The sequence below is a fragment of the Stomoxys calcitrans genome, chromosome 4, assembly GCF_963082655.1.
Source record: "Stomoxys calcitrans chromosome 4, idStoCalc2.1, whole genome shotgun sequence".
Classification (NCBI taxonomy): Eukaryota; Metazoa; Arthropoda; class Insecta; order Diptera; family Muscidae; genus Stomoxys; species Stomoxys calcitrans.
Genome location: NC_081555.1, coordinates 177866931 through 177889628, shown reverse-complemented (window position 1 = coordinate 177889628; position 22698 = coordinate 177866931). Strand labels below are relative to the sequence as shown.

The 22698-nt window shown below is 35.0% G+C and overlaps 1 protein-coding gene across 1 annotated transcript in view; it reads left to right on the top strand.

Annotated features, from left to right (window-relative positions):
• Positions 1-3109: 3109 nt before the first annotated feature.
• The window catches only part of LOC106088504 (neurogenic locus Notch protein), a 93653-nt gene continuing 74064 nt past the window's right edge, over positions 3110-22698 (top strand). Inside the window, exon 1 of the mRNA XM_013254055.2 lies at positions 3110-4284. Coding sequence (XP_013109509.1) covers positions 4170-4284 — 115 coding nt within the window. The 5' untranslated portion in view covers positions 3110-4169. The remainder of the gene's footprint in view (positions 4285-22698) is intronic.

Below are 22698 nucleotides of genomic sequence, written 5' to 3'. Positions count from 1 at the left end.
TACAAAGAAATTTGTGTGAGTGTGCGTATACGTGTGCGTAAATGAGCAGAGAATATGCGGGAAAGAAGATAACAACAAAGAGAATGCAAACAAAAGTCTGTCAACTTAATACCGTTAAACCGGGTCAGAAAGTCAGAATCCTAAACGGTAGTGTGAAATCTATTTTATTATATAGTTGTATAACTTGGAGCTTGGCACAAGTGCCTGCCCGTAAAGTCCAAGTTTTCATAAATCGCTGCCTACGACAAATACTTGGAACCTGCAAGGATAGCGAGGGAGGGGCGGCCGAAAAACACATGAATTCGCTGTGCGAAAAGAGAGTTGGAATCAATCTATATATCGTGGAATTAACCCAAGGCTATGCCCATCGGTAGAGCTCGATGGGGAGAGCTTTTTGATGCCCTATGTTCAAACTGAAAAGTTTACTATACATATTTTATAGTATATACTCCAATTGTAAAAAAAGAACTTCCATGGAAAGAACAGGAGTGCCGTAGTGCTACTGGCGCTAATGGGTCTATTATGGACTTAGTAGCTAAACGTTCAAAACACTCGTATTGAATGAATTTGAAATTATTGGCCATCCCGGTTTGGTATTGCGAAATAAATTAATTATGGTAACCTATTAAGGCCCTAACCTATACTTTGACGCCTCAAAGCACTACTTCACATATGGCAACACGGAATGGCTCTCAATTTCAGTTGTCAAAGTTGAAAATTCTTTAAGTTTTGCGCGTGACCGAACAAGTTAACCAACTTTCAACTTTGAACGAGTTTCAGGGCCCAAAAAATATGATTTTAATATGTTTACTGTTCAAAAAACCTATTGCAGTCCATAACCCTCCGTCGGGTCCCTGGGCACCTTTTTAATTGATGCATAAAAATTAAAAAAAAATTCAAAGTCCACAGGGACGGCAACGGATGACTCAACCGTCGGAGGGGTAAATTAGAGAAATTCTTTTACATATTAAACCACATTATTGCCTATTTTCATTTCACTTTGGAAATGATATAAATAAGCATATTTCTAGAAATTCTTGCGCAGCAAATGGCGCAACAGCTTAAAGGCTGGTACTACGTTTTTTTATGGAAAAATTTCCCTAAATCGTTCATTCTTTCTTATTTATGTATCGACGAATACTAAATTGCTGTCCAACCCGAGTAAGTACATGTGAGCAAGATCACTAACACTAACAAACACTTAGTTACAATTAGAAGTTTGGCGATCGCGTTTATTTTACGTTAGAAAACGACTTTTTGCGCAGATGAAAAAAAAAAACAAGTTATAGCGAAACAAACACTTTTCATCAATATTTTCCGCTTCTTTTTTTCCATGGAGTTTCACCGCAAAACTAAAACTTTGCTTAGCATATGTCAATGCATTTCTTATGGTAACGAAATTTCGCTAGAGGTACGTACTGCCCTTAGGCTAAAAAGAAGAAACAAGGTCCTGAAACCACTTGCTGGTAACCTTGGGGTTCTGTCAAAGAAATCTTGTTGACCACGTTGAGTTTTAGGAGGAAAATAGTAGCGAAATATTGCTGCGTCAATATAAAATTCGGTTCAATAATATAAATTAATGCTCACTAACCGGATCGCATCTAACTCTTCAATGTAGTTGATTTTGTTGTGTATCGTTGCATGACTTTTGTTTGTATTGTGTCGTCCAATAGAATGCGGCATATGTTGCAATTAATTAATGACAATTTTCGAACGAATGAACTTAGTACTAGGCCTTTAGTACTAAAACATAACACAGCAATTGAGGTTAACGTAGTCGTTAATGAAATACGCAATACCTTACGTTACGTCGTCACTGATTCAGTCACAAAACAGTTTCACAGTCCTAAGCTTCTGTATGCCAACTCAAACAGCATTGTTATTGTTTTGTGTTGGTAAAGTTACTAACACACTATACGTGCTTGTCATATGACATGCCACATTTGCAATTCATCATGTATGTCAAAATTGTCAATGTACATACGATTCATCATTTTTGTTATCACACTTGTATGTTACTTTCGTGTAACATAACCTAAAAATGTGAACAAAATCAATTTTTATGCATATACATTTTTTAAGTTGTGAGAAAGCTGGTTAAATCATAAAGTTGTGAAAACATTTAGATTTGGGGTTGCTTTCATTCGATTGACAACAAAAACAGCTGATTTCTTTTTGTTTTTTGTCAGAAGAAATAAAGCACGCTCTAACCGAAAAAAGATAAGCAGCTGATTTGAAAAGTGATTGCAACGAGTGCGTTGAGAAGCGTCATGTTGAAAAATGCAACTCTGCAAACAAATGCCAAAAAATTACCACGCAAAAGACAAACAATTTTTTACTTTGTCCTCGATAGCAAAGGTTTTATTTAAGACAGTCAAAGTGTCCCTATCTTTTACCACATTTATAGAAGAGCAAATAAAAAAGAAATTGACACAAACAGGATTCTGAAAAATGATTTCTGATTTGATACAACCATTTCATCCAGGGATGAAAGCGATATTTCAAGCTCAAATTTGCAAAAATACTGGTGGATAAATTCATAAATTTTCTTTCCTTTTATTCCTTACCTTAGGTCCACATTAAAGGTAATTTTTTTTTAAATTTTTTTCATTACCATGCACATAACCTGCAATTATAAATTACAACTATATTCTTCATTATAAAGTCTTAAAGGAAATTCTAAGCAATTTGCTAATCATTGTTGTACTTGAGATGTCCGAATTTGGAACAGCGTACTTATTCATTAATTACCTAAGATTAAAATTCTATTTATTTATTTGTAGACTTATATATAAATTGTAAACAAAATAAATTTTATTTTTGATGACTTAAAACACTATATATATGTGGCAGCACTGAATGAAGCTTACTTTCAAGCGTCAAAGTTGAACCGAGTTAAATTTTTGCAACGCGACACTGAAAAACATAGTTCAACGCGTTCATTCTGTTTTGACCTTAACAAATGCATAATTTGACATGTCATAAGGCAAGCACATATAGTGTGATAACACCTTAAGTGTGAAACAAACACTATATACCTCTCTCTCGCACACGTTACAAACTCAACTACGGCTTTCATTTGAATTGAGCGCGTTTCAGTTTAATTTAGTCAGTCAGTTGGTTTGGATATTTGGATATTGTGCACGGGATACTCTTTTTCTCCTTTTTTTGCTTTTCGGTTAGAAAGAAGGAAGTGGTTTTCCTTAATTGTTCAGAATTTGTTACACACACGAACAATTAAGGGTAAACATTTAAAATAGAAAAGTAATAAATGGATTTATCGTTGTAAAAAATGAACCAGAATTAAAAATTAATGAAAACAGTGTGAAAACAAAATAAAAATTGTGTATTGATCATTCGATCATGAAGGCAACGGCAACCTTTAATTGAAACAACAAAAGTGAGAAGAGAGAAAAAATTATTGTAAACCAGCTAAAGGAAAAGCTGGGATTAAAGGAATAGCGAGCAGTGCGAACAAAAGGGATAGAGAGTGAGTGAGAGAGAATGAAAATGTGAGCGAGATCGAGCGAGAAAACCAGAAACCTGAAGAATTGACCATAATTTCGAAAAAGTGGTTTAATCGTCAAAGATTCTTTTGCTCTGCTCTTTACCATTGTGTGTGAGAAAAAATACACAAATTAAAGTGAACATAAAATACAAATAAAACATCTATAGGTCCATAGTGACAACTGAATAAAAGAAAACTAAAAAAATATGTGGCTACCGACGACCACTCTTAAGGAACGACTTAAAGTCGTTTTCATATGTGTGTGAAGAATTTAAAAAGTGATTTTTTCTCTATCAATGGAATAAGAAAAATTGTGCTACTAAATTTCTGCAAAAGGATTATACACAGCCGAGCCACTGATTTGTTGGCAAAAACAGCATTTTGCAAAATATCGAATATGAATTCAAATTGAAAAATAAGCAAAAAGAGCAAAGGCTATTCATTCCTTACAACTGATTGAGAAGTGCAAATTAAAATATCATTTCGAATTCCCGGAATACAAGTAAAGAGAGAGAAATAGAAACGAAAAACGACCAATTAACCTCAGAGACTGACTGGTGGGTTGGTTAAGATTCCAGTGGATACATCGCATCGCACATACATCGGCGGCGACTCCTGTTGTTTCTTCACTACACCCAAGCAGCCACAAAACTGGATTACAATGCGGCTACTGGTTAAAAACCACACCTTTGCAAAGTCTGATATATTTTGGATAAAATATTTAACATTATGTTTCCTGATACCCTTCATACTAGTGCCAGGCATTTCCGCAGCGGGTAAGTGTAGTGTTGTAACAGTGTCCAATATATTTTCAATTCCCATCTTTTTTTCTGTCAATTATTAAGAGGCTACGCGTCAAGGAATTGCGTTTATATTTTTATTCGTTTTCTTCTTTGCTTTTATGTTTCTTACAAAAATCACATTTAATTGTTCTCCATTTTGAAAATGCAATTCAATATAAGATCTACATGTGTACGTGTGTGAGTGTTTGTATCTTGCTTTGAAATCAAATCCATAAGATACTCAGTCTTGGGCTCACTGGCACATTGAGCGACTGCTGCTAACCAACAACACTACAGACACACACACACACATTGAAGATTTTTACTGTTTTTATTGTTTTTCTTGCAACTGCCACAACAAGTCGAAGTTGTTGTCGTCGTTGCTGTTGTTCGCTTGAAATAAAACCCTCAAAATCACACACAGCCATACACACACACACACACACTCATGCAATAGTACATTCCCAGACAAATCCATTTCGGCTTATGCCGTTCGGCGAAGATCATTGTAATTCCTTTGTACGTGTTTTGTTTTCTGCTGTTACTTCTTTAGCTTTTCTTTTCATTCGCCTTTCGTTCTTTTTCAAGTACGGCGACGGGACTTGCCGTGTCTTTAGTTAGCCAAGACACCTACCACCCTAAGCAACGGCAACATAACTTTTTTGACTTGACACACAGGCCAACACATGCACTTTCAGCCATCCATATATACGCACACACATAAGAAAAGTGTCATGCTCGAAAAACAAGGGAAAACCCGATTATACATCGTCTTTTTATTGTTGTATGTTGGCAGAATGTAGATTCGTGTGTTTGAGTGTGTGTGGGTAAATTTTGTTCGTTACTAGTTTTTTTCCTTTTTATTTTTATTCCCATTTCCTTTTAACTCTGTTTGCAATTCTTTCATTCTCCCCTTGTGCATGGAAAAAATCCTTTGCTCATTTTTTTATATGCACATTAACGTCGATTGAGAGAGGGGAGATGAATAGCATTGTATATCCATCAGCCTTCTGTCTGTTGAAGAATCCAAGTAATTCTGAAGTACTGATTTTTTATGTCCACCTCGTTTCTTGTTCTTTTACTTTTCATTTTCTTGTGTTCCTTTATCATTTAGTAGTATGTACTTTGGAATATGATCCTTTTTGAGACAGGTGTCCGTCCGTCTGTCCTTGTAATGTGTGGGCAGAAAAAATATGCAGGTATAGCCTGATATTAGAAATTCTATATTTTTTATAGTTCACTAAATGTTTTTCTTATTTTGTTAGGTGTAAGTAAAGAATCGCGTATGGGTTTTACCCAGGAAAAAGAAAAATTAAAAAATTATAGGAATTTAAACAACTTAAAGCTAGAAGCCCATTGGTTGAATAAGTTATGTCGTTTTTAACCATGGTAGAGCTGTTTTTGCTGTTTAAACTAGCAAATTCTTACTCGTCGTCTCTTATGACCCGTAATGATACCGAAGGCCATACTTCCTTTCAGTATTGGCCTCGTCTTCTCACGATTCGGAACTCACCATAGAATTTTCGTCGTCCTACCGTCCTTCCCCCACAGTGCTAGCTAAATGATCGTTCATGGGCCACGATCTTAATTCGGACTGCGTCGCCTCAAAAGGCATCAGATTCACCAAATTTACATATGGCAGTCCTCTGGCATTCATTGACTTCTGCCTTTTTATTTCCCCTTACTCTGCTATGGGCCGGCAACCAAACGATGGGGAAATCTCCCTCTGGTTTTTATTGTCCTGTTAGCCAGTTTACTGTCCGTAAAGATGTTCAGACTCGAGGTCATCTTCCGCATCTCCGCCTTCAGCTCTGTCTCCGACTCCGGTTACTATGATCTATTCGTGTAGCATACTCGTATACGAGAGTTCTCTCAATCTAAGACTGTGCCGCAGGCAGCAGTACTTCGTACTCGACTTCAAGTTCGGTCTCTGGTATCCGAGCCGAAACCTCTTTCCTTCCATCCACGTTTCCTATCTGAAATGGGTTAAGAAAGTGTGAACTTTTACTGGAAGATTAATCAGTGGCAATTTTTAACAACTCAATGGTAAGGAAGCATCACAAAGAGCAACTAAAAAGCTTGGGATTTTTCAACCATGAGTTTTATAAAGATTAAAAATTCTCCTGATTAATGTATTAATCATCTCTCGAATAGTCGAAACTTACTTCAACTTCTTGCATATCTTCTTGATCTGCACAGCCATGTTGAAAGTTTAAGAGAAAATCGTTTGTTTTTTTATTTTAGTGACTTAGTGCACTACAAATTACCTCTGCCCATGTAATGATTTCTTTGAAAACAGTGAAGTTTATTTATATTTTCCCATAAATCTATTTCGGTAGCAATAAATTTAAGGCAACTGACCGCTAATTTAATTAACACATAAATGCCTAAAAAATACTGTAAAAATACAATAAAATGTTAGACCAGAGTCCAGTAAATTTCCAGTAACCAAAACCAAACTGAGGAAAAAGAAGAAGTCTTAACAAACGATGACAATATACTGTGATAGGAAAATACGGTGTATGAATGAAAACCCCGCAAACATTGTTGGACAACGATTGAGTCATTGTCAAATCGCAATGCATGTCAAGTCGATAATAATACAACATGTGAAACTTAATAAGTTGTAGCAATAAAAAGTACATGGGAATTAAAAATATAACCTATATATGAATCAGACAAGATATTAATATGTATATCAATATAGTCAATGAAATTTATTCCATATAAAGAAAATCAGTATCAAGTTTTAAATAAAATTTTTATCGCGGAATTGACCATTTCCAGCCATTGTTAGCAATTAATTTGTTTCCATTGTAAAGGTTTACGTTAATTTCTAGAAAAGGTTATAGAACATCGATTGGGTGAAGGGAATTTGTTTATACCCACCACTGTAGAATGGGGGGTATACTAAGCTATAAAATGTCAAAATATTGGTTTGCGATCCTATACAGTTTATATTTTCTAGTTCATATTTGGCAAAATAAGTTTATAAAGTGAAGGACTTATGTCTTCGATTTGGTCTGTCGATATCATAATACTTCTTAAACATCTATAGCGGTTCATATTCAGGATTCACTTATATAAGGTTAAGTCACTTACAAAAGCATAAAGTGGATAGGCCCCATGAACATCATTATGATTGTCAAAATCTGTCTATTGTGAATGTTTTTTCAAATGTCAGTAAAATTTTTTTCGTTTCGTTTCACATGTTTTCCAATACGGAAAAATTTTGTGTATTTTATTAATTCAATTTGAATATGAACAAACGCACATTGCAAGCAAGTAAGAATAACGTAAACAATGACAAGTTTGGCAACCTTAATAACAAAAATTCAAAAAATTGTATGTCGGCTGCTTGCCTGGCTTAATCTTGTTTAGTGAATCCTTAGAGCTGCCGTATGAACTCTCAATTTGATATGTAAACAACACTTACGATAGCCCTATTCAAGTGCTTGAAAACTTATAAAGCTACCATTCCACGATCAGACATGTCATATGTAATATCAACTCTGAAAGTTGTACACATCGTGTAATACGTACGAAAAATTTAATATGATAAATAGGTTTAGGAAGAAATATGCAACTTTTTCGATAAAATCGATCTTTCATTTCATCGAAAAGTGCAATACATATGAGAATGCATGCTGATTAGAGCGCGCTCTATTCGTTTATGACATACATGAGATAAGTCCTATGAATACGAAATGTGACAGCTCATATGTATTATCGTGTAATAGAAACTTAAGATAACGGAGCTCAGGTTACGCATTTAATCACATAGCCCCAAATAAAATGATCTCCTATTTTGACAGTTCATTCTCTGATTTGGTTTCTTCAAAACATCAAATGGGGTATATATGTGTATATTTTTAACAGAATCCAAAGATTGGATCGGTGGAACTTGGCGTACTTTTTTTTATAGCAATTTAATCTACCGGCCGACCAGTTTGTTTATCGTTCGGCCAGAACTAAAAGAAAATGTTAACCCTCAATCGCAACTTACACGTAAATTTTGCTGAACAGCAAGTGGAAAGGTTGGAATTCCATTGTTGAGAGGTCAGTATGTTGTGTGATGAAGAACCAACAATTCACTGGAACCGGAGATCGGTCTTTATGATAGCTCCTTTCTAAATGCGTACAAAATTTAATCATATTTGGCAGAAGTGTCGAGAAGGTCTAAATTATATGACTATTTCGTTAGGAACCACCATGTCCGCATATGATCCTGAACTCGCCAGCACCTTAAAAAAAATAAAAATCGGGTTAAGTCACGAAATTAATTGATTCAATTAATTTATTAATTGAAACTACTTTAATCACGAATATGATAAAATCAATCACAGTTTTTGAAAAGGGTGATTGAAAAAAATTCCCTATTTAATTAAAAAATAATTGAAAATATTTGAAATTCTCTGTTTGCGATTTTTTTTTTGGTCCTAAAATCTTATGGAGATTCCATTGCAGGATTTAGACTATTGCTTAATGCTTTGTATTCAAAGAATACTATAGCAAAAAACCTTTAAAAGTCAGCAAAAGTGTATTGTTGCTAGAAGCATTTGACTAGTTGTTAGAAGCATTTGACTAGTTGCTAGAAGCATTTGACTAGTTGCTAGAAGCATTTGATTAGTATTATTTTTAAAGGCTGTAGAGAGATTTTAACAGACATACGGACGGAAATGGCTGGATCGTCTACGTATATTACGGCGATTTATTATGTATACTTTGTAGGGTTGAAAATGTTTAATGTGATGTGTTGCAAATGGATTGACATAATGGTCAATTCCTTGGAGGTTGATTAACAAACATAAACTCCATTTTTGGCTTGTAGAACATTTGGTAGGTCTTGATCAGGTTTGTCACGATTTTTCTTAAATTTTGGTAGAAAATAATTTTCTTGATGGCAACGCAAAGAATGACGCTCGATTTCGATCGTCGACGTTGAAAATTCTTTAACTTTTGCATGTTGCTTTTGTGGGATTTGTTTGCAGAGCTACATGTTCAACTCAACGCTCAAAAACAAAGTTCAACCCAATCATTATGTTTTTGCCTTAAGGCCTAAACATAATAAGCGCGTTGAGGCGCGACGCGTTTAAAAAAGCAACTCTGCCAACAAATGTCAAAAAAGTAACTCGCAAAAGTTGAACAATTTTTAACTTTGACGACTAAAGCCTAGTACCGACGTCGACTTTTCTCCCAAACAACTGTCAAAACGCATTATAAAAAAATAGTGACGAGAAAATGTGAGTACATTCCGTTGAAGTGGTCCGAGTTCTATAAGCAAAATATCGACATCGACATGTCGCTGCGCCAATACAGATTTCACTTCAATTAATTGCCAATGCAATTAAATGCTCACGAACTGGGCACCAATCAAGTCTGTTTCAATGATGATGTCTTTGTTGTGTGTTGTTGATTGATTTTCGTTTGTGTTCTAGCGAAGATTAGTCGGAAGATTCCGTCGGATTCCGAATGAAGTCAGTACTAGGGTTAAAAACACTACTTTACGTGTGACAGCACAGAATGACGCTGGCTTTCAAGCGTCAAAATGTTTTAGAATTTGTGTGCAGAGTTGCATTTTCGCAACGCGACGCTTAAAAACAAAGCTCATCGTGCTCATTCCGTTTCGGCCTTTATGGCGACATTTGCAAAATGTTCAACGTATTAGTCTAACATTTGTTCTAGAATCGAAATCACCGTAAGTACCTTGATTAAAGGTTGATATGGAAAATAAAAGAGGGAAACATCATTTGTTTATCAAACCAACAAATTTAAAACTCATTCGAAGCAACGATTAACAACTTGCAATCTTTTTTATGGGTATAAGAAGTAATTCACGGCAACAAACAATATTGTAAAATGTTTGCAGGGTATACTACCATACATATGTATAGGTACATCTACCTATGGACATACTATGCAAGTGTATTGCTATTTAGAAAATATCATTTGCTGTCTTATTGTTGGCTGGTAGGTATTGTTGTTGTTCTAATTCAAAAAGCTAATAAAAACATCAAATGTACGAGTACCGAGAACCACGCACCAACAACAAACAGGCCAAGCTTGTTGGCCCCATGGAAGAAGTGAGGCGGCAAAAAAGTATGACCAGTTTACATACCTATGCAAGAAGAAGAAGAAAAATAAGTAAGACAAGTTTATACAACTGTGTGGTACTTTACATAGTTTTAACAACATGAATAAATAATAATAAATATGTTTGTTTGTACACAAAACTTTTCTGTGCATGTATGTATGTTTGTCGTCGTTTGGATACATGCAGCACATACTACATATCTCCCCTGCAATATCTCTTAGAGCGAAAGAGCAGAGAACCACGAGTAAGAAATACTCACGCACCGCAAGTCGTATTAGACGAGATCATATGTGTGTGTGTGTGTGTATAAATGTTCATAATGACAGATGGACGGACATAGAAACGGGCGGCCAAAAGAAAAGACATGCCTTTAGCTCTCCATAAACATTTATGAGGCCGCTAACAAAACCTTTTTACTTTTGTTATGTTGGCCTCTGCCTCTCGTGCTTTGTCTCCTTCTTACTCTTTTTTTTTTGTTGAAGTTGTCTATCGTTGGAGGTGAGTGTGCGTGTTGTTCTTGTTGTAGTCATTTATTTCACATGTACACAAAACAAACAAACGAAAACCATCTCTGAGATCGTCGTCATCGTATATTTACCGACAATTAACCATTAAGAAGACTTGGTCAACAAATACGTCCGACCGACGGATCCACCAACTGACGAACGGACAAGTCCCATGCTTGCCGCCTTATATCTTCCACGGGCACCAGCAGCAGCATGAGAAACTATAGAATAAAAATTAAAAAGTTTTTTTTTGTCAAAAACACCAACCCAACCTTTTTCAGCCTGGCTTAGTTACTACTCTGCTCTCCTGCCTGTCGGTGGTTGTTGTTGTAGCTTTTGCTGGTGGTGGTAGTAGTCATAAAAATTAGACAAGTTTAGATGGATGAATGAGGATGGATGGATGTTGTTCGATTGTTGTTTTCTTTGTCTCTCTGCCTTAAAAAGACGACCCGATTTTATTTATTGAAATTTCCAGTTTAGGGTTTTATGGAAATTTTCATAATGCTCTTTCTTTGAGAGTTCACTTTCTTAATAATCAATGCATGTTTAGGACTATGGTGGAATTAACGGTATCTTTTTAACTACGAAAATGCGTATGATTTAATCAAAACAACAAAACGTGTGTCTTAGTAACGACAAAGAAAACGCAAAACAAAAAATAGAAAATCTGAATTCATTATGTGTATGTGATTTTTCCTAATTCTGTACAAATTGAATATGATCCACTAAAGAAACACTAAATGTCATAGAGAGCAACTATATACGATCATAAACAAAGCTGTCAAATACTTTTGACCATAAAGACTTACACAATCAAATTTGTTCTTTACTAATTAAATCACATAAACAAGCATTGGATGTCAGAAAACAAAGCCTAGGAAAATTTCATTCAAATTGAAGTTATGCATATGCAAGGTCTATAATTAACTTATTCTTTTGAACAATATACTCCCTCAGAAATTTATCTGTAGACATCAACAAACACTGTCAGTTAATATTAAAATAAAAATGTTGGCTTTTGAATGAAATTTTCGAACCTTTAAACAACCAATGAAGCATTTGCTACATACACAGAAAATTATAAAAATCGTTTTGAATAACGAAATTAATTGATCCAATTAATTTTTTAATCGAAACTGCTTCAATCACGAAAATGATATTATCAATCAAAGTTTTTGAAAAGGTGATTGAAAAAATTTTCTATTAATAAAATTACATATTCAATTAAAAATTTGATTGAAAATTTTTGAAATTTCCAATTCATTGTTTGATTGTTCAATTAAACAAATGATTGAATTTTTTTAAATTTTCAATTAATTTTTTAATTAATGCAAATAAAAAATTGATTAAAATTTTCAAAATATCCATTATTTATTGGATCAATTAGCAATGTAATTGAAAAAATTAAAATTTTATATTTAAATTTTTGTGAAAAGCGAGCTGTATAGGGCGCATCTTTGATTTCGTTGCAACATGTTTCATATATGAAAAACTTTGGGTCTAGCTACCGACATGGACTAACCGTTAATAATATATTTTTATTACAGTGGCTTTATGAATTGCATGCATTGGGGAAGAAAACCCAACAGAAAAACATTAATCTAGAATATATTATAATTAAATCGATGTTAAAAAGCCGTTATGCCATTAATATGCATATTGATCACTAATAAGATTATAATTGCGTCTAGCTATTTTAAAAGGCATTCGATGGAGTGTTTTTGGGGGGAGAGTATTTATATAAACCGACAGTCTTAACAGTGCTGTTGGGCCTAAAAATGTTTCGATTCCATTAAAAAATTATTCAAAGATTAATTACTGCCTAGACCACTACCATTTCTTTTTGTCGCTCGATGCGTTCGCCAGCATAGCCTTTGGGTCAAAAAATGTTTCGATTCCATTAAAAAACTATTCAAAGAACTTACTGCCCTAGAACTTACTGACCACTTAAATTTTTTGTCACTCGATTCGTTCGCCAACTTAGCTCTATTAAATCAGCTATTTTCAATGAATTGGCGAACGAATTGAGAGGAAAAAAGAAAGAAAAAAATGTGTGGACTTCGCCGTTATTGTCTAATTAAAAAAGAATACATTTTCAATCACATTTTATATATAAAATTTTTTTAGTTTCAATTAAAAAAATGATTGAATCAATTAATTTTTTAATTGAAAATTTCAATCACGATCGTATTGAAAAATTCAGATTCAATTAATTGATTAAATCAACTAATCTTTGATTCGAAAATGGCCAAATTTTCAATCTCGATCGTTATTGAAAAAAGTCCAAATTCAATTAAAAAAATGATTGAATTAATTAATTTTATAATTGAAAATTGCCAGAATTTCAATCAATGGATTCAATTTAAAAATGATTGATTCAATTAATTTCTTAATTGAAAACATTTTTATTTTCAATTAAGTTTTTAATTGCTGTTTTTACAGAAATTCCTCTAAATAAATAAATGTTTATAATGTGAATATAAATTCAAGAATGGTCGAATTTGACATATTTTGGGGAAAAATGATAAAATAAATTGTGTCAAATATTTGACTAATCTGAACGTACCTTTAACACATGTTAAACATATGTTAACATTTTTCTAAATTTATGGACAAAAAGTTTTTTATGCTATTTTTAGTGATTTTCTGCGAATATGACAATTCGAGTTATGGGGTTTTGCCATATTTCCACATCTATTGATCGTTTAAAAATTTGTTCATAAAATACCAACAATCTATTGGGAGTGCAATCGGTCAAATTCACTCGATTAAGTTCTTTGGCAGCTTTCGTGTGTGAAGAAGACACAAATTAATCATTGGGGTTCTTTACATTTTAAATAATCTGTAAGCGCACTGTCCTCACATGTCTATTCCAGATGAAATTGATTTGAATTAAGACATAGCTTCAAAACGTAATTAACCTAAAAGAATGCACATGCACAGAATCCTCTAACAAGAAAATGCAAGTAAAAGCAAATACTGCACATATCTCACACCTTGAGGATTGTAACACATTGTGGCGAAAATTTCTGACACCAAGCTGTGTAACTGTTATGTATGGTCACTCTGTTAACATTAGCATATGACATGAAATTTTTCAATAGAATGTCACATGTTGTGCAATTGATGTGGCAAAATGTAAAAGACCGTAAATATGATACGCCTTAACGAGTTAAAAGAGCTCACAATTAAAAAAAATCTTAAATCATTTAAAAATTGCAATGCAAAAAAGCAAGAGGCATGCATGTAACTTGAGATGTTTTAAGTTTTTTTTAATAAATGAGAAGAGGAGAGGTGAGAAGAGATAAGTAAGACGAACGAAACATCTTCATATGTATATGAATGTGTGTACATATGTAGCAAAAACACTTCCAAAAAACAGCTTAATTTGGGAGTTATAAAATGATTTGGTTGATAAATGCAAGAAGATCAAATAACAACCAAAAATACTTGACAACATATGGCTTAAAACACGTTAATGTCGTCTTAACATCGTTTGGTCAATATGTTGAGAGCAGCATTGCTTCACCACCTCTGCTGATCTGCTTTGGTGCTACATACTGGGAACAACTTTTCATTTGAAGCACCTATTTGGGAGATAATTAATTACTTATTAAAATCTTTGCCTGTTTTTTTTTGGTTGGCGCTTTTACCATGCCAACACTCATAACCAGTTTCTTCTTTCTTATTTTCTAAAAAAAAAAAGATGGAATTTCATGATGGCAAGATTAAAGAAAGTGTCAATGTAACAAGACGAAATTATTTTATATTTCCATTAATTAGCCAGGAGAAACTCTTCCCCTATGGTGCGGCCAATTTATAATTGAGATGAAGAAAGACCATGAAGTTCATCGAAGGGTAATGGAGGCATCCAAATCATAAATTTCAATAAATCACAAGATATTTTATTAAGACATACACATATAGCAATAGGAATGTAAGTCATAATTCGAATCATGCATGACAAAAATAATAAACGAATATCCTTATTGAACAGGAAACTGCTTAGAAAGCAAGAAAAAACCAACATACACATACATTTAAAAGAAGGGCATTCGATACGCCGGAGGTTCGTTTCAAAAAAAAAAAAACAAGAGTAGAGTTTTATTCTAAGGGATTTCAAAAAGGACAAGCCTACTCACACAAACAAAGATAACCCATCGAGGCATGGCAGATAGCGAGGCATAAAAACGAATTTCAGTGTGTTTTCTCTTTGGTGCTTTGTAACTGACAAACACTGCACACACTCACCACTTAGCTAAGCACATTGCACATGTACACAATGGCTTAGTAAGTTAATGACGGTGTGGTGTTCACCACTCTGCCACTCTCGTATAACTCTCGCATACTGTTATAGCTCTGTGTGTGCATGTGTGTGAGTGTGTGCAATTTCGTCCTGCTTATCATGGCAAGAGGGTGCGTTCAGACAAACAAAAAGAGGCATAGAGCAAGAAGGGAAAAAATGCACACATGTTCGTTTGTTTTATTCGTTTTCCTGAACAGCTGTCGTTTTTCCCGAAACTAGCAACAACAACAGCCACAACAAACAGTAGGCTCAGCAAAGAGGAAAATATATTTATGGAAATAGATAAGCGTGTTTTTCGACAATCGCCGCTGTGTGCTGCTGTGTTGCTATTCTCTAGAGAGGTGGTGCTTGCCGATGATGGTGGTGCGCAAATGCACTCTAAGTGGTTGTAGGGCAAAGTTAGCAAATGCCGCAGATGGATAACGGAACACATAGGAAAAGATACAATGACATAAATAAAGAGAGCGAGAGAGGAAAAGAGATTCAGAGTGTACAAAAGCATTATAATATTTATTTTAGGTAATATCTTGTTAATGTTATAGATAAAAAAGTTGGGCCTTCTCAGCGCAAAGTTGAGTGCTATGATAGTTAAGAAGAAATTATTATTTTTTTTAATCTCAAGATATAGGATCAGGATCAAGTCGTCAGTTATAATTCAATGCTATCATTTTCAAAGTCCACTGTTTATCCAAATTTACTGACCATCTTTTACGTTGATGTCATCAATTTGGGCTTAACTCCGTTTATTGTCAGTTTTCTCAATGAAAGAATGTAGAATGTGTTGCGTGGGCAGAGAGGTTCTTTCCATAATTTAACTGAGTATCGGTTGAGATAATTACAATTGGGTTCCGTTTTGAGTTCTTGCCCCATTTTTTTTGTTGGGTTTACAGCAGGATGTTGAATTCCATTAAACTACATTGGTGGCCTCGATATCCGAGTTGGCAGCGGGCTCGGAATAACAGGTGCAGGGGTCGTGTGTTCGATTCTCACCAGAGGCCTAGTCTGTCGCTACTTTGGTATCGCAAAGGACTAAGTGAGTCTATTTAGAAATTAGACTGTCACCTCAACCTTACCTAACCTAGGCCACAGTGACCCGGCGTTTGTCAGCGTCCCCATACAAATGCTAGCAACATTTGTAAGGCGTTCTGCCATGTTACAACTTCTCTACTAAGACGTGTCGGCATAAAAAGGGAGGCCCCATATCATAGTCAGACTGCACTTTGAAAGATGTATCCCCTTAATGGAATGTTCATGGGAATTTAGTGACTTAGTTAACATAACTACGTTTTCGATATCGATATAAGTAAAAAGTTCGCAACCGAATTGTAAAAGTTATCGGACTTTTGAACCTTTTTTCTATGTTTAGGAATTCATTAAGCCAAATTGTAGAATTCTTAAGGATACACCAAGAGAAGATAGCGTCACTTGCCGGAAGCAAAAATTGGAAATACCACCACGATCATTAAGTTGTCATAATTTGCCAATTGAAAGAGTTATAAATAAGAGGAAACATAAATAAGCAATGAACGCAAAGAATGAACAAGTTGACAATTTTAATGAAAAATACTGTCAAAAATTAAAAAAAAAACTCCGCAGTTCTAGCTACTTCAAAAAAACCGCATTCATTGCCCAACTGCAGAGATATTTTCAGTTCTCTCTTTCCTATCATGAAACTATCTGTTTGTTAATTTAATCTGAAGCCACTCAGCTCAAATCGATTGCCGAATATTTCTACTACTTGGTAGAATTTCGGTATGTCTAACTAAAGTTCCACCAAGTCGATTGAGCTGCAGAAGTCTAAACAATATCTGTTAATTTCCTTTACCTTTTATGTAGGGCTAATAGCAACCCATACGTCAGAGCTGGTAATACCACAAAATGGACTGAATTTTAGGGCTAAAGGATTATATGCTCATTATGAGTTCAATAAATTCCTAACAGCCGTGAAATAGTTTTTACATAGTACGAGGGTTGCCTTTTATATTTAGGGATTCGACAACCCTAGTGTTGCAATCTTTCAACTGAAAGCTCTATCATAAAGCTTGACTACCTTTTTTTCCGTACGTAAAAAATAAAATTAGAGGTCAACGTTTTTCGACACCTGGAGAAGCGGTTGATGCGTTCAGAATGCATGTTATGGAGATACCCCAATCGGAGAAGCAAAAGTGCTTCAATAATTGGTTCAAATGCATGCAAAAGTATATAGATCTTAATGGTGAAACAACAATAAAGCGATTTTCGATGATTAATATTTGTTTTTGTGTTCTCTAATCTCGAAATATAAAAGGCAACCCTTGTACAGCAAATTGCAAATTTGCATTCCACAATGGAACAGGGGCAAACTTCTCACATATCAATGAATGTTGTTCGATTCAAGTTTAAGCTCAATTTTTTATAGCCGAGTCCGAACGACGTGCGGCAGTGCGACACCTCTTTAGGGAAACATGTTTACAAGGCTGCCATACCAAATCGTACAGTACCTCACAAATTAGGAGGGGAAAACCACCGCTGATAATTGTTTCCTGATGTTCTCGCCATGATTGGAACACAGACTTTCAGCGTCATACGTGAACACCTCTGCGCTAAGATGGTATTAGTTCACTTTAAACTTCCCACAAGTAAAATATGAACTTATTATACATGCATTGAAACTCAAATGTAAAACTATTGAAAAGATTGCTATTTCTGAACTCTTTGAAGGGCCCAGTTGGAAATTGTTGTTAACCATTTTAGACAGGTGTGGCGTTTTCGCTTCATTTCGCTTGTATTGGTTGTATGTTACAAATTTATATTTTGAAAAAAAAAAAACAATTTTTACAGATTAGTAATATAGAGATAATCCTTTTTTTTAAAGTTGACTGTGGTATTTTTATTATAGTTTTTCCTTAAATAAGCTAAAGAAATTTTTTCTTGAAAAGAGATATATGTCATAATATTAATTTGTTTCGCTATGTTTCGCTAACAAGATTTAAAGCAGTGATTGGACACTAACACAGTTGTAAATAATAAATAGCGTCTGTATGAGGAGCAGTACATCCCGACTAATATACAACGTGGAAAATAACAACAATGCAATGTTAAATAACAACAATGTGTCGCCCGAACGAAGGGACTCGAGTTGCTTACACTGTTCGTGTGCTTCTGTCCGTTTTCAGGTGTGGTTGTGCGTTTAAATTTCTGGATTATTTCAAAAGCAATCGTTTAAGAAAAATTACTTACTCCACCCGAGTTGTCAGTTTTTTTATCCATACTCATGAGTAGTTCATTTTACTTGCACAAAGTTAGTTTTTTAACTCTTTAAAATTTTTTTACTATTCGAGGATCTGTATTTTTGTTATTGACCAATTTTTTATGTTATTTAATAGAAGGTTTTTATGGGCTTTATGGTCATGTTTTTATAACTTAACTTTGTAACTTTTGAAACTTATTTAATTCATTATTTTCTCCCAACGTTTCATCAGTTTATTTCCGACTTCTTCAGGGGGTGTTTATTTTGAATTTCTATTGGAGAAAAAATTAGGCTATGAAAATTACAATTTCCTATGAGTTCATGATTAAGCTTTTTACTTACAATTGGATCTATTTCCTTCATTGGTGAAGTGCAGTTGTGGGGCTATAGAATATAAACTACAATAAGAATTTTATTTATCGTAAAAAATAATTTTGGAATTGTCACTCGATTTTGGATTAATGTTATTTAATTTCTTTTATGTGGTTTTACCACAAACATTTTTGTTTAATATGATAGTACTTGCTTGCAATGAATATTCTCACAGTTCTTGAGAGACATTGCTAAAAATTACAAGGCATTTGCAATGCAAATATCTTTGTTCCCAGCCCAACGTTTGTCAGAATATGAGACGTCTTCTAATATGTACACACATACATGCAATATTGTGATTAATTAGTATTCATTAGTCAATGGGTGACGAGTTAGATGATGCTACTCTGGGATACTTAAGCCATGAGAATCGTGCAGAAACTATGGTTGTTGGTGTGTAACCAGAGATGAACATTTCAAAACTGCATATTGTGGGTACCACAAGTATATTGATAATGATAATGTGTAATAAAATTAAGTAACCCTTGATGATCTACATACACAAAGACACACACACACACACATACACATTGCCTAGATCCCTTAGTTTATGAATGTGGGGATTTTGTTTTATAATTTTGTTTTTTCACCAGTATATATTTGCAAAGTGTCAATTGTGTTAAACCGGAAGCCATCTAAGTGTCTCCTCTATGGTTCAATTGAATGAATACATTACACCACTCTTGTTGTTGGTCGTGCCACCAGAGATAGAGAGAGAGAGAGATCAATGATCGGTTCAAAACAACAATAATACCTTCTCAACATGGCAATGAGCTGTGTACTTGTACTTGTACTCAGCCATCATTTCATCGTCAGCAGCAACAGCATCCCTTTTCTGTACTTCTTGTAATAGCCAATATTACCATACGTATGGGCATGGATGGGCAAGTACGCACGCAGCATATGACAAGTACTATTGAAGTGTGTACACATAATACTTTCGAGTGGTATTTGTATCTGTTTTGTGGCACATACATAGTTAATACACATCTAAACTACGAGGGTTAGTTTAGAGGTCCTGGTAAAGTTGAAACACTGGGACTTGCTTTAGATTCTAAATGTATTTGACTTTGGATACCAACATGTTTTATTTTCAGGTGGGTGGTAATTTCGAGTTTTATAGTGAAATTCTATGTAAAGCGGAAGCAAGTCAAAACGTGCCCGACCAAGCCGAATCTTGGGAAGCCACACGAATGAACTAAGTTGAAGGGCACATGTGTACTTTACTGGGACGTAGCCAGGATTTTATTTTGGTGTGGGGCTCATATTTGGACTTCAAAACTGAGTATTCGCAATAAGATTCGAAAAGTAGAATTTTTTTTTTGAGTGTGGGAGGGTGGTGGTTCGGGCACAATAGCTTCCCCTACCATGGCTACGTCCCTGGTATTTTACGTGCAAAATTTCTACCACGAACCCATGAACATTCCGCTAAGGAACAGGGGCAAACTTCTCACATATAAATGAGTGCAGTCCGATGCCTCTTTGGAGAGAAGTTTTACATGGCATAGTACCTCACAAATGTTGCCAGCATTAGGAGGAGAAAACCACCGCTGAAAATTTTTTCTGATGGTCTCGTCAGAATTCGAACCCAGGCTTTCAGCGCCATAGGCGGACATGCTAACCTTTGAGCTACGGTGGCTCCAAATGTCAAATAGGGAGTTCGGTTTGATTTTAACCCAATCGCATAATAATTGCGGCTTCTAGGGTCCTAAAGTCGGAGGACCATTTTATATGAGAGTTATACCCAAAATTAAGTTGATATTGCCTACTTACAAACAACCTACATCTTGAAGAAGTATCTGAGCAAAATTTCAAGCCGATATCTTTATTTGTTCGATCACTATCGATATCGACAGACGGATGGATCGCCTAAGTCAAGACGATCAAGAATATATGTATATACTTTATGTGTGCGCAGATTAATATTTTGAGGTTTTTAAATGGAATGACTTTATTATTATGCCTCCCATACCATGATGTTAAGATATAGCTCCCATAACTGATCTCAAGCCCATATTTCTGTTAAAGAGCGCAATTATTATCCGATTTGCACAATGATTTCCCCTTTGACCCCCAACATCTTTGTCAAGTATGGCCTTGATTGGTCCATAACCTGATATAGGTTAGGTTGAAAAGAGGGTGTGGATATTAATCCGCCCCATGTCACTATGGGCATACTCTACAGGTCCCAAATCTGTCACAGGATAGGTCCTTTGGTTATAGGGACTGGTCCCAGTTCTCGTCCCCTTACATGGGAAAAAAAACTATAATTTTTATTAGGGTTTATCGCTCGAGGGGACGAATTGCCACCTCGATGAGGATGAGTATACTTTGCAAGTATTTTCAAGGGAGATAACATAAGTTAGCAAATATATTTAACGGATAAGTAAGTTTTAACAATAATTAGGCGACTTTTTTAAAAAATAATTAAGGATAATAAGTTATGGAAATTGAAACTTTTTATTCCCTGTAGAATATGTCCTGCGACAGGTAACTAATTCTCCAGTTTAGGACCGGTATATTTGGGGCATTTGACTACACATTTCCCGCAGGGTATCTTAACCTATACCGGCAATCAGCTTGTTATGCGCTATAAATACTAAAAAGTAACCTCGAAAAAATTTATGTTGGGAATTCCGTGCTACTTTCAAAATCCTTCATTGTTTTCCAGATCAAGCACCTTAGTAGGTTTAATCAATATAATTTTATTTTCAATAAAATTTTTAATTAAAACTTTTTCGTGATATTTTTTTCTGTGTAGGAAATGTTCCAACATCTCATCATCTTTCCCACATGCCCTACACATGCTATCACTTGCCGCATCGAATTTGCATAAGTGAGGTCATAGCCCTATCTGTTCCGTTATGATACCGAAAGCTAAACTGACCTCCTTTCTTACTTTCGGTAATAGCCTTGTCTTTCCACGATCCGGATCTTCCCATATATAGTCCTATATAAATAAATCTGATATAGTCCTTCTTGAACCTATGGTGGAAGCGATTCTTATCCAATTTTATGAAATTTTGCACGATGATATCTCCTACGGCTTTAAACAAGTGCATTTAGTATAGTCCAAATCAGTTTATAACCTGATTTTACTTCCAATTATGCTCTTATGCATAACCAATTTCAATAGATGAAGAGAATATCATACAACATTGTAGAGGGCATTCCGGACTCAGGGGCCACCGTAGCTAAGAAGTTAGCATATCCGCCCCTAACGATGAACGCCAGGTTTCAAACCCCGGCGAGAACATCTAAAAAAAATTTTCAGCGGTGGTTTGTTCTCCTTGTGCTGCGTACAATTGTGAGGTACCCTTACCTTAGGTAAGTACTCGTGTAAGCTTCTTTACTGAGTGGTGTCGCTACGCGGCAAGCCGTTCGGGCTCAGAGGTCCCTTCTCAAATATGAGAGAAGTATCCCCGTTCTTCCTTAATGGAATATTCATAAACAAGTTTGCCCAATTTGCCCAAGAGTATAATGTATGTGAAAGACGAAATGGAAATATACGAGTAAAAGAGGGAAATCTCATTTCTGTACCACGCAGGTACTACCCTTTTTTTCTATTCTTTTTTTTTCAACAAAATTTAAATTTTTTGTACAAATAATCCTTTTTACGTTAATTGGCATACCCTCCTCGTATGTTAGTGTTTGCGAACAATATTTCTAAATTATTTAAATAAACAATACTTCGCATTGTATCTGGAGTGTCGAACACAAAGACAGACAAACAGACCACACTACATTGAAGCCGCCACCGCCGTCTTCTTCGACATTGCTGTACAGAACGAAGTTGTCTGTATTATGTTGCGGTTGAACTTTACTCATGGCATAGCTGGAGCTAGAGCTGGGCTCAGCGCACAATGTACACTGCTAGTATGTACGTACATACATACATACG